The 13,194-nt window shown below is 43.5% G+C and overlaps 1 protein-coding gene across 1 annotated transcript in view; it reads right to left on the bottom strand.

Moving 5' to 3' along the window:
* The window catches only part of SPATA18 (spermatogenesis associated 18), a 32,707-nt gene extending 19,519 nt beyond the window's left edge, over positions 1-13,188 (bottom strand). The window contains exons 1-5 of the mRNA XM_014534612.1: positions 12,889-13,188; positions 7,169-7,274; positions 6,941-7,056; positions 5,462-5,568; positions 659-754 (exon numbers count right to left, since the gene is read on the bottom strand). Of these exons, the coding sequence (XP_014390098.1) occupies positions 659-754; positions 5,462-5,568; positions 6,941-7,056; positions 7,169-7,274; positions 12,889-12,975 (512 nt within the window). The 5' untranslated portion in view covers positions 12,976-13,188. The remainder of the gene's footprint in view (positions 1-658; positions 755-5,461; positions 5,569-6,940; positions 7,057-7,168; positions 7,275-12,888) is intronic.
* Positions 13,189-13,194: the final 6 nt, after the last annotated feature.

Here is a 13,194-nt window from a genome sequence, read left to right as displayed (position 1 = left end):
ATATATTTTAAATACAATGTTTACTTGCTCTTTGGAATGGAGGGAAAATCAAAATGAAAATCAAGGAAGGTATATGACCTTAAATGATCAGTGTTTGTTTTCCCCTTCTAGAAATTTATCTTTAGAGAGTACCCAGAAATTTTAACTAAGATTTGCTACAGAAATCATCACAACGTTATTTCCAATGCTGAAAATTGGTATCAAAGTAAATAGTTGATATTAAAGAAACACCCAAATGATGGAACATGATGCACCTATTCAGAAGTAAGTTCTGCAGAAGGTTTGTTTGTTTAGTAAAAGGGAAAAACAATGTTAACTGAACAATTGGGGTCCAAAGTTATAAACTTACACTTATTTTGTAGCCTTAACTCTATTTCTAATGTATGAATTGGAAGAAATGTCAGATGGCAACAGTAACTGGTTCTGGAATTATGAGAGGGTCTTTAGTTTCCTTTATACTACACTGTGCTTTGGAAATTCTCTCCAGTAGATAGGTAATGTTTTTGAAAAATATATAAAACACTAATAAAAATAATGTTCCTTTTCCTCTTTGATTGTGAACAGATTCTTTCGTATTGTAATGGACCACCAAAAAAGCGAAATGCAAAGATTAATCAGCAGGCTGCAACACTCCTGTCTTTTTTATTTTTTTCCTTACTGCTTTTTTAGCTGATTTATTTCCTCCTCTGCAGCCAAAAGGGATATGGCCGATCTGTTCTTGGTTGCTTCAAGAGTCTTTGGAGAGTCAGGCAGACTGTAAGAGAAATCAGTAACTAAAGACAGATTTTTCAAAATTGGCAGACTTTCTAAATCAAGGCATAGGTTCCTCCTCTCTTGGGAACTTTTGGCATATGATATAAATTTGACATAAACAAGATCAAATTACAAGACATCTGCATTCAATCAGATGATATTACAAATATTATAATGCAATTATATGCAAAAGCATTCTAACATCCTTCTTCAATGTCAAACACAAAGAAATTATAAATCTACTACCCCCTAAAAGACTATGTAATAATTATTCATATTCAAATGTAAAGGACAAAAATACTTGTTCAATTCCTCCTTCTCACCCTCCTAATTCATTTGCTCTAATTCAGTGGTCGGCAAACTGCGGCTCGCGAGCCACATGTGGCTCTTTGGCCCCTTGAGTGTGGCTCTTCCACAAAATACCACGTGCGGGCGTGCACGTACAGTCCGATTGAAACTTCGTGGCCCATGCGCAGAAGTCGGTATTTTGTGGAAGAACTACACTCATGGGGCCAAAGAGCCGCATGTGGCTCGCGAGCCGCAGTTTTCCAACCACTGCTCTAATTATACCAAGTCCCTACATTGCCTTACTCTATAAAATCTTCATTTTTCTGTAATATACTAATACCTATTCTGATTACTTTGCACTATAAAGCTGAATTTGACTTAATTTTTCGACTTCCTAAATATAAAAAAAAAATATTTGCCCACCTATAAAGCCCTCCACAATTATACTTGACTACCAACTATTTCATGTCTTCCTGCCTCTGACTTCCATCACTTACTAAGCACAAGTTTCCTGCGTTTCCTGCATAGCTCAGTCACTGTTAGTTTTAATGACTCCCTCCATTGTAGATGTCATAGTAAATTATACTATTTCTTTACGTCTGTCTAAATTTAAAAGGAAATGGGAATGTACTGGATGGCAATGGATGAAGACCAATGGTCCTCAATTAAGTTGCCCCAGTGCAGTGAGAGACATGGGTTGGCAAAGGTTTCTTGACTTAGCTGACCCTTCCTCCCTGGAACATCGCTTTCACCACAGTAGTCCTGCGGCTAAGAGAGAGCGAATGGTATCTAAACTCACCATTGTCCTCATCCTTCAAGTGCTACTCTCTACCACCCTTAACTCTCTCAAGAAAAGTTTGTCTCCCCTTCTCTGGGGCTCCTTTCACACTCATCTCACACTTACAACCTCATTACAAACACACTGTGAACTACTTGAGGGCAAAGATTTTATTTTATTCATATCTTTATCCCGAGCACCTAAAACAGTGCCTGTCACAATGTAGATTTTTTAAAAACACACACACGCACACAAAAACAACCCTGAAAATTAATGAACAAAATGTCTAAAGTCTAAAACAAAGCCATAGTTGCAATGACTCCAGGCCTACTGGAGGTTGAAAGGAAATTGTTGTGATCTAATTCAAATGTGAATATGTTATAGTTTTTTTAAAGTATATATGAGGAAAATAAACATTTTATTAAGAGAAAACTGTAGAAAATTAAAAGAACAAGATAGACTAAGAAATGAAACAGTATGAGCAGGAATAAAGTAGGTTTTCTTCCCTCTCAAAACATGACATATATGTGTGAGTACATATACATATAAGCAAACATACATGTTAATTTGGTACCCTTGGCTGACATACAGAGAGAAAAGAGGAACATTCATGTGCCAAGAATTGTTTTAAGCTGATGAACAGCTTTTTAAATTTTTTATTATGGACTTATTCATTCATTGATCAAATTACTGAGAATTTACTATGTGCCAGGCACAATACTGGCTGCTAAAGATACAACAGTGTCAAAACATCAACACAAATATGCAGTTCATCAGATCACAAATATGCAAACAAGTGTGTAAATGTTCCGAATTGTGGCAAGTGCTATTGTTAGGTCATCGTGAAAGGGAACTTAAGGAGGGGAAGAAGAAAGACCCTTTGCTGTATAGTGGTCACGAGCAGACTCTGAGAAAGTCACATTTAAATTGAGACCTGAAGATACTCAAGAGGCAGCCTTGCAAAGAGCCCGTGGAAGACTGCCATTGTTCTGAAGGAGCACAGGCAGGGGCCTCACAGTGAAGAAGAAATGGACAGTAGACTAGGTGAGTTGAGTCTGACATGAGATGAGGGTGGAGCGAGAGGTGGGGTCAGATCGTGCAGGGCCCTGGGAAGGCTGCTCACAGCGTGTAAGCAGAGTGATGACTTAATAAAGTAAAAACACATCTATATGTTCTATGTGAGAAATGGTTTGCAATAGCGCAAGAATGGGAACAGGGAAACCAGTTGGAAGGCAATGAGTTGAGGCAAGAGGTATCAGAAGCTTGAACCAGGGCAATGGCAGTGCAATAGAAAGAAAGGGACAAGTGTGTGGGATGCTTAGGAGGCAGATTCAACTCTATCCTAATAGACTGGGTATAGGAAATGCAGAAAAGCGAGACTCCTAACCAGAGTCCAGGCAGAAAATCAATTAGTATATTGCAGTCTTTCCCCGTCTAGAGTTCATCAAGCCTGGGCAGACCTGTCCGCACTCAGCACTGTATTGGAATCTGCACCTTTGGAACTGAGTCACAACCAGACTGGTCTCCTTGAGGACAGACATGGGAACCTCCTTGGGTGGGTCACTCATTCCGCCACAGGTAACACCCTGGCTTTAGAGACAGAGGTAGGCAGAGTAAGAGAAGGAGGAGAGAGCTGACTACCACAGAAGGTGGGGAACAGCCTTCATCATGTGTAATGCCTTCAATAAAAATAGAATATGAGCCACATCTGAGTTCATAACAAAAACAAAACTAGGAAATTCAGAGAAAAGCAACAAGCACCTTCCAGTGTGCAACTTTCAAATGGACGGTGGGGGATAGGGGCCGTGTACATAGATAAAGAGAAACACACACATGATCAAGCAAGTAGGGAAAAGGGTATGTGAAAGGGTATATGGGTGTTCCTAGTGCTATTCTTTCAAATTTTCTGTATTTGAAATTACTTCCAAATAAAAAGTTTTAAAATGCATACAGTCCTTTTTTCTCAGTCCGTGGTGCCCCTTATAGCTAACTACTGAGCCATAGTGACAAGAGAGAGAGGTAGGAACCTGGCTCCTATTGCTACTGATAAAAGAGAGAATCAGCAAGCTCCCAAGCGACCATAGGCAAATGGAGAGACCTGGTCATCAGCAGCAGAGGCCAGTAAATGCCCCCAGGTGACCTAACCAGACAAGCCACAGCTCAGCCTCCAGCAGCACAAGACATCAGTGTCCAGGAGGAACTGAGGCAAGAACCCAGCAGGCAGAACACGACCAAAGCCCCTGTCCTCCGGCCCCAGGAGGGCATGCAAGCATCCCTCACCCCTAGATGTCTGTCTAAGGAAGCAGGAGGGCAATTAGACCCCTTGAGAGAGCAAACACAGCCCCTAAGGAAAGTCTAAACTTGGAATTAACTGAATATTTACACAAAAAGAACTACAATAAACCAGAAAAGAAGTGGCACATTTAAGGATCCTCCTCGCCCCACTCCAGATCAGCTGACATTAGTTGAAATGAGTTGTAGAAATTCAGAGGAATTATCCTTTTTGTACCTTAGAGTTGTAAACTTTGTTGCAGCTATAAAACTGCTCATTGATGATGGCTCCAATTAGAAAAATGGATGTGGGGAGGTGGGGTGTGGAGATGCATGCAAGCACACACAAAGAAAAAGGTCTGGAGTAAAATATACCAAAATATTAACAGGGATGAGATAACAGGTGATTTTCATCTTTTTTTATTTTGATTTTCATCTTTATACTCTTATTTATTGTATGCATTTTGAGAAAGAAACTTGTATTTTCTAATCAGGCAATTGTCTAAGTCAGTAGAGATGTTTTCCATGAGGAAAGCTCATCAGAGAACAAGGCAGAGTGCCATACCCTATTCCATCATTAGCCTGAACTAGTTAGAAACAGAATCCCCTGCTGCCCCATACATGTCAGCAATGGAACGATGCTGTGGGAGGAGAAATACCTTACTGCTTGATGGGCTGGTGTTAGGTGTGTTGAGTGCAGTTTCATACACATATGTCTATCTTCCTCAAGTATGACCCAAAGTTTGCGATTTTCTTTGCAGTGATTCCTTGAGCTTGCTACCCTGGTTTTGTACATACCAGGCATCTGATATGCTGCCTGACACTGCTTAACTTTTTAAAATACTTTTTGATATCAAATAGTTATTCCATAATCTTGAATTATTCATCATTTAAAAAGTCTGATCTCTCAGTCCCACCCACCAAGTAAGTACAACAAACAAATACATGCAGCCTGCTTTCATCTTGCCTTTGCTCTCTTTCTCTTAATTTTTCTATTTACCCTCCTTTACCCTTTCCCTCTGCATCTTTTCTCATTTCCCTCCCTGAAAATAGATTTTCATATAACAATCTTCCTCTGTTTATAAATATGGGCTGACAACAGGCCTATGGAAAAGAGGGGGCTCCAGGAATGGAGCCAAAGGGACCAGGGCCTTAGGGATCATATGGAAATCCTGGCCCCAAACTCAAAGACACTGACTCCCAACACACACACATACACACACACACACACACACACACACACACACACACCATATTACTTATTACTTATTAGCAAATGCCTACATTTTACATGAGTCTCCTTTCACACTTAAAAATTAAATGAAGAACAAGCAACTCTTTTGGGGAAAAGATAACTTGCATTCCTCTTACTCGTCTTGAATCTGGTTGATTTGATTATGAGTTGAGCTCAGCTCCACTTCTAATTGTTTCATCTCCCGATCTCGAGCCTCTTTCTGTCTCTCCCTTTCAAACGTGTCCTAGAAAGATACACACGTCAAAAAATAGTCTGAGTACATGAAATAGCAGAGACAGGTTGCACAAGTATTGTGCTGAACAAAGGAAGTCAAGCACAAATGAGCGTATAATGTATGTTCCGTTCACTGGCAGACAAAGTTAACCTGGAAAGATAAAAGTCAGAGGAGTGGTTGCCCTGGGGGCAGAGGGGCATGCTTGGGAAGTGATGGAAATGTTTTAGATCTTGATAGGAGTGCGAGTTACCTGGATATGTGCATTTGTCACAATTCATCAACCTATGGATGCCACTGTAGGTAAGTTATACCTCGATTTTAAAAACAGACATTTAAATATCATCCTATATGTCTATACCCAGAATAACATGCATGGGGGTAAAAATTTCAAAATATGAAAATCCCCGGGGGGGGGGGGGAATTTCTTTAAGACAACTGATGACTATTGTACTTACCACATATCTGTTGCTTCTCATGCTTATCACGTTTAATTCTCACAATGACTCTATTAGGCCAGCAAAAGCATTGTCCCCATTGAGCAAATGTGGACACTAAAAAATAAAGGTTAGACAACCTCCCCTGGACTATAGAAGAGGGACAAGAATTCTGTCCAGTGACCTCCAAAGAAGAATCCTTCAGCCACTACCTCATAAGACCCTGGTGCTTAGAACAGCCTGCTCGACATGCTTTAATTTTGGAAAGAATTTTATGGAGATCCATGTAAGCATTTAAAATTAAGGTCACTAATGTTTTGCTCACCCCAATATAGTAATGCCAATGCCTTAAGCAAGGTATACGTTCTGTCTCCAGTCTGATCTTCCCCTGTTAAGACACTGACACTGTCCATGGAAACCACCAAGATCAACCACAAAATATGAGACCCTCTGTGAGTCTACCAGAACTGAGCTTTCTTCTTATCTTGGAATTTTCCAATTAATTGTATTTCACTCTTTCCGAATACTGAGCTTTCCCCATCTGATAATCTCTTTCTCTCCTGAACCCCTTGGTACCCTGTCTGGAGGACTAATTTGTCATTTAAAAGTTACTATTTAAGGCCTCGTGTGGGCTAAGCAATGTCTCAGATGTAGATCCTCCCCAGGCCCTTTTTGTAGCTGAGGAGGCTGAGGCTCATTGATTTGCCTGGTCGTACCACTAGTGAGTAGGCTAAGCTGACACTTGAATCCAGGTTTGTCTTAAGAGAAAATTCAATCCAATATGCCCCAAAGTACTGTAAATAGGAACTCACCTTTTATGCCTGTGTCCCAACTCCCCAAGTAGAGTTGAGTCCCTCTCTAGGTCAAAACCATATCATATGAATGTTTGAGTTCACAGAGCCTGACCATGGTGCTGAAAATCAAGGGGAATCCTTTAACATCCTTACCTGCAGAGAGGGGACCTTGCTGTCAATAGGTTTTCCCAGGGAAGCAGCAGTAAAGGCGGTCTCCAGCCAAGGCAAAAGGCGTGATTTGATTACTTCCACACCATCATAACGTCCTCCTAGAAGAATCCACAAATCAGGTCCTCGAGAGAAACCCAAGCACACCAACTCTGTCAGAGCGCACACAGAAAAGGGGTGGGGGCCGGATCGGAAAGCACAGGCCATTCTCACCTTCTTGAGCTGTTGTAGTGAGGATTCCAAAGAGTTGTCCCTGCATCTTGGCAACTTGTTCAATGAATTCCAGGCAAAAACTTAGATTCTGATCACATGAGTTTGTCTGCAAAGCCAAAACAGTAGACATCAGTGTAATTCTTCACCCCCATGGCAGGTAGACAAGGGCCTCACTGTATACCAGGGCTGCCTGGCTCAGGAATGCACTGCTGTGCATTCACCAAAACACGGTTACCTTGCCTCCTGGGCACACAGCTAGAGCGCTTTCCCCAGCTTGTTTGTGGGGCCGTGGAACTGAACTCAGGTCCATGGGAAGGAAGGTGATGTGTGCCACTTTGGGGTGTGACCCTGAAGAAAACCTCTCGAGGGATTCTCTTCTTTTTTGCTCGCCCCACCTGCCAGCCAATTGCAGAAGACCCCAAAGGCTTAGCGGGTGATAAAGCCACAAGATTTGGGAAGCTGCTAATTGAACACTTACAATGACTGTTACATAATTGAGAAAGTGTACTTGTGGGTCTTAAACCACTGAGGTTTGGGAGTCATTTTAATATCATTAACCCTGACTCATTACTCAACAGAATCCTGCAACAAGTCCTTTCATAAAGTGAATAAGCCTTTTATAACAGTACGAATCATTGCTCCTTAACTTACCTGCTGTATTGGTTCTTGTCCTCTACCTAAGTTCCATATGTACATGAAGAACACTACTTGTTAACAGTAAGCAGTATTGCTGGGTTGAGGATAATGGAGAATAAGACAAAAAAGATGGGCCAGGCCATATGGCACTTGCAGACGAGTAGGGGAGACAAGAGATAGACAGTTATCCTGCAGTGGAATAGTCAGTCTTACCATGGGGGTGAACACAGGTCTACTCAAGAGCCCATTGTCTTCGAAAGTCAGAGAAGACTTCTTTCCAAGAGGAAGTGAAATCTAGGTGAGAAGAAAATAGGCGGACTAGGGGAAAAGGTTGGTTCAAGTGGCTGTGGAACATCTAAGCAGTAAGAGCAGAACATGAAGAAGCCAAGAGGTAGGTCTTTTCGCTATTATCCTGCTTTTGTCATCTCCTTGGTGAACTGCTACTCTTTCTCATTAGCTAAACCTCTCATTGAGTCTAATACTAAAGGAAGGGACATAACTGTAAGCAACCAACAAATCATGTGGGAGTAAAAATGCATAGACTGATATGTCATCTCAAGCTATTATAAGGCACTATAAATCCCGAGACAGGAAGTGCCTTACAAGGAGGATAGAAACTAGAATAGATAAGAAAAGTTTAGATGACCTCTAGCCAAAAGTTGACAAGAAAAATGCATATCGGTATCACAAGGGAAGTGCCCTGTGGACAGAGGCTATGCCTGCCCTGATCATTCGCTGTTGTATTTCCAGCCCTGCATTCTAGAGTCTATATATATTCAAACACAGTAAGTACTAGATGGATGAGTGAACATAGACAATTCACTCATTTTGGATTTATTACATCCCTCCTAAGTGCCAGGCATTATTCATGCTTGTATATATAAGCTCAGTTAAGCCCCACAATAGTACGCTATGAGATAGAAGTACCATTGTTATTATTCCCATCTTCAGATGAGAAATCTGAGATGCATAGAAATCAAATAACTTGCCCAAGATTACTTAGCTAATAAAATGTCAGAACTGAGGTCAGAACCTTAGCTGCCTAGTTCCAGATCTCATGCTCTTAACCACTAAACGATACTGACTTTCATTTTTTTATGTTTTTTTCTTTTTTATTGTTTTTATATGTTTTTTTCTTTGTTGATTAAGGTATAACATATGTGTCCTTATTCCGCCATTGCCTCCCAACCCCCATCCCCACTCATGCTTTCACCGCCCCCTGGATACTGACTTTTAGATGGTGATTATTGCTGGGAGTAGAGGGAGGACTAGATGATGTGGCAAAGTGGGAATGAGAAGGGTGGTTAGGGAAGGCCTCTCTGATGAGGAGACCCTGAGTTAAGTCCTGAATGCAGAGGCTAGAGAGGGAGTTTGTCGGGTTGTGGGAACAGCAGGGGCAAAGGCCATATGACAAAAAGGAGTTTGGTGACTTTGAGAACCAAAAGTAGATTCCCAAGGTGACCGCAGGAGGTCAGAGAGGTCGGCGAAGTCCTGAATGCAGAGGCTAGAGAGGGAGTTTGTCGGGTTGTGGGAACAGCAGGGGCAAAGGCCATATAACAAAAAGAGTTTGGTGACCTTGAGAACCAAAAGTAGGTTATCAAGGTGACCGCAGGAGGTCAGAGAGGTCAGCAGGCCTTCCAAGGAGTTTGGATAGAATGGACGCATCATTACTAGGGGAGCTGCTGGCTTCTTTTCCATGCTGGGTAAATAACACCTGGTGACGAGCTCTGTTGTAGCATTTATTTCTGTTTTAGCCATTTGTTTCTCTGTCTCTCCCTTTCTCCTAAGAAGACTATGTGTTTTTTTTTAAATGATTTTGCATGTCTCGTGTTTGTATCAATTGCCACTCGTATCCATAGCAAATCGAAGGGCCCAACAATATTTGATGGATGAGTGAATAAATGAATGAGTGACTTAGCCCAATACTGAATTTGATTAGAACATTTGGAGCACACAGCTTACACAGCTATCTCCATTCCTTCCTTGTTGAACCAGCAGCTCCCTGCCCTTGCTGTTTACCTCCTGCACTTGTAACACTGACCTTCAATTCCCCTTTCAGCCTTCTGCCCCCTGGCTAGACCATGCCACGTACCAGGGGTCATGCCGACCTGAAGCAGTGTCTCAGCTTTGCCACTTGTCACAAGTTCTATGTGATGCGGCACAGGTTGCCTCTCTGAGCCCATCTCCTCTCCAGAAATAAGAATAGATAATGCCTTGCAGAATGTTAAGAGAATTAAATCAAAATAATGCATATTCAGCATCTCAGAGACAGAAGTGTTCGATAATTGGTGCCTTGAAGTGGCACTTGGTATTGAAAGGAGCAGTGATTTTAGGAATAAGGCAGACATTGGTTCAAATCTGGTTCTCCACTTATTAGTCACATTCCCTTAGAAAATATATTTCAAATATGAGCCGCCATTGCTTGTATTTAGGAGGTGGTTGATCTCATGAGCTAACTTAGGTGCAGAATAGAGGAGATACACAATAATTAAACGTATTATTAGGGTATTGTTACTATACTAGAGGCCCAATGCACAAAATTCATGCAAGAGTAAGCCTTCCTTCCCCCAGCTGCTGGCACGGGCTTCCATCCAGCACCTGGGACCCGGGCTTCCCTCCAGCCGCCAGCAGACACTCGGGACCTGGGCTTCCCTCACAGCTCCGGCTTTGTCCGGAAGATCGTCTGGAAGGACGTCCGGTCTAATTAGCATATTACACTTTTATTATTATAGATGCTCCTTTGCCTTGCCCAATGCCTGGTATAAGTACATGCTCAACGGAATATTTGCCAAATGTTTGTCTGCACAACTTAAATAACAGAAGAGAATATACTGTCAGTTCCTGTTCCCAAGACATGTCACAACACGCTGCAACTTCTAACACAAAGCATTGCCCAAGATACTCAACTTTCAATAGGGTCACATTACCAAACATGTACTCACACAGGTAAATAAAACACAGGTATGAACTAATTATACTATCTCCTAATTCCAAAGCACAGACTCTCAAAATTCCTTCATTCATAAATCATTGAGTTTCTATTATATGTAAGGACTTGGGCTGGCAGCTCAAGACACAACACCATATTAAAAATATATAAAAATTTAGAAATGTTGCCTGCTGTCAATGAGCTCACCGGCTGGAGAAGCAGGAGGGAGAATGGGAAACACACCTGGGTTAGATCATTACCTTACAGTTGATTAAGGGTTCTGGGTGGATAGTGAGCTGCTGAAGGGGCAAAACTCACACTAGTGATGGGTGAGGGGTAAGAGGTTAGGGCATTTCAAGGGGAGAAACAGCAGGTAACAGGGCAAGAAACAAGGTATAGTATAGGGGAAAGTGGAATACAGGATCCAGGGACCAAATAGCAAAGGCTTTATTCGTCACATGGCCTCTGGGCTTCATCCCATCCCTGAAAGATTTAGCAGAGCGAGTGAAGGAGCTTGGGTATGACATGGTCAGATTTGCTTTGGGTTTTACAAATCTGGCAGAAGCAGACTCTATAGAGTTTGGATGAGAGAGTCTGCCTGGCAGGGCAGGAGGCAGTTTTAACATCTGGCTGATAGATGTTGAGGGCGGTGGAGATGCCAAGGGTCATCTAAAGGCCCTTCTGAGCCCCATATCACATCTGGATCTACTAAGGTCCCACTGATGCTGGCATTACCGGAGGAGGAAGTTGGGAGGTTTGGAAACAAGTGAGAGGCATAGGAATGATGCTGTTTTGGGGACAGGTTAGGGGGTCTGCAGGACCTTCGTGGAGATGTCTCCAGTCATAGGGCCTAACAATTATTCTGAGACTTTGCAGCAAGTAGGCACTTTTAAGGGGGGGGGGGCGGGGAGACAGGGGAGGGACCCAAGGCCTTTGTGATAAAGGGGTAAACCTTAATTTCCTGCAATCTTGGAGAAGGAATCGTCAGTGTGAGTTCTTAAAAGAGGACAAAGGGGATAAACACTAACCCTAGGAAGGAAGGCCCAGGAGAAAGCTGTAGTTGTTCTTGGATTACCCACCCACCCTGGGAGCTCTGGTTAAAGGGTGAGTGGGAAAGTCTAAGGGACGCAGGACGGCAGCCAGTTGCATTTTTTCTGTGGGATTTTAGAAACAAGCAGATGTAGACTCAACAAACAGATCCGAAGGGAACGTTATGTATGATCTAGTCCAGTCTCTCCCCTTTCACTGGGACCCAGGGAGGTTAAATAAACAGCCACGGTCATTCAGCCAGTACCAAGCAGAACCAGACCCAGAACCTAGGGGTGTTGATTCCGGTCCCCAGCTCTGTCTGCCTCGCAGTTAGTTCTACTTGCTATTAAGAGTGGAAGTGTCTTATTTAAGACGGACGGACCAAAATGTAAAGTAAATTTAGCACTGGAGTTCTATCTTCTCCGTGGGGTAATGGGAGCCCGCGTGGGGCGGGGGTTAGAGACTTGAAGAGCGCTCTGGGTCCGATGACAGAATATTGGCCTCTTACAGACGCCCTGGCAACAGGCCTTCTGAAGTCTGCCTTGATGTTGAAGCTGCGCCTACAGGCCATGCGGACCAGCACACCAGTGAAACCCACAATGTTGAGAAGTGACCCTTTCACTCACTTCTGGATAATAAATACTGGGTGTGTTCTTTTAAAAATCTATTCTGATGCAAGCCCTGGTATCTTCCTAGTGAGAGACTTGCGGAGAAGCAGGGGTTGGAGTGTAGTAAAAAACAAACAAACAAACAAAAACATTCGAGATGAATGACGATAGGGAGGTGGATTGCTGGCGGAAGCGACTGGAGGGAGCGTGAAGGGCTTGACCTTCAGACCCCTGGCAGATCGCAGGCCTTTCCCGTTGCTAGGGCCTCCAGCGTCCTTGGTTACCACTAAAGCGGTTGCGCTCTCTACAGCTCCACTCGGGTCGGAGCGCATCCCCAGCGCCGCCTCGCGTCGCGGGAAGAAAAAGGCGCCGCCAGCAGACACGTGCCGGTCCTTCCTTTCCCGCAATCACAATCCCGGGGGCTTTGCAAAGCGGCACCCCGATGCCAGGACTAAAACCCCCCGCGGAGGGCTGTTTAAGGAGGGAAAGCCAGCCCAGGCTCTCCCACGCCGACTCACGTTGTAATCCCTCTGCCAGCGCTCCAGGTTCTCGTACATCGTTTGTAAAAAATCGTTGGAGACCAGTTTCCTCAGGGTTTCCGCCATCGCTGGTTTTTCCGCTCGGTCCGGCTCGGGGAGATGGAGACTTGGAGGGAACGAGTCGGTGGCCTCCGCTGGACCGCAGGGCGACTGGGCGGGAAGGGTGTTATCTTCCTGAGGGGCTCAGAGTTGGGCCGATGTTTCCATCCTCCCCCTCGGGTCTGACCGGGCAGGGTTTGGGGAAGCCGGGGGGGAGGTGCCCTGGGCCACAGCCTCCGCGCCTCA

This window comes from Myotis brandtii, unplaced genomic scaffold (genome assembly GCF_000412655.1).
Source record: "Myotis brandtii unplaced genomic scaffold, ASM41265v1 scaffold10, whole genome shotgun sequence".
Taxonomy (NCBI): domain Eukaryota; kingdom Metazoa; phylum Chordata; class Mammalia; order Chiroptera; family Vespertilionidae; genus Myotis; species Myotis brandtii.
The sequence above is the reverse complement of the archived record's forward strand: the minus strand, read 5'-3'. Positions and strand labels throughout refer to the sequence as shown.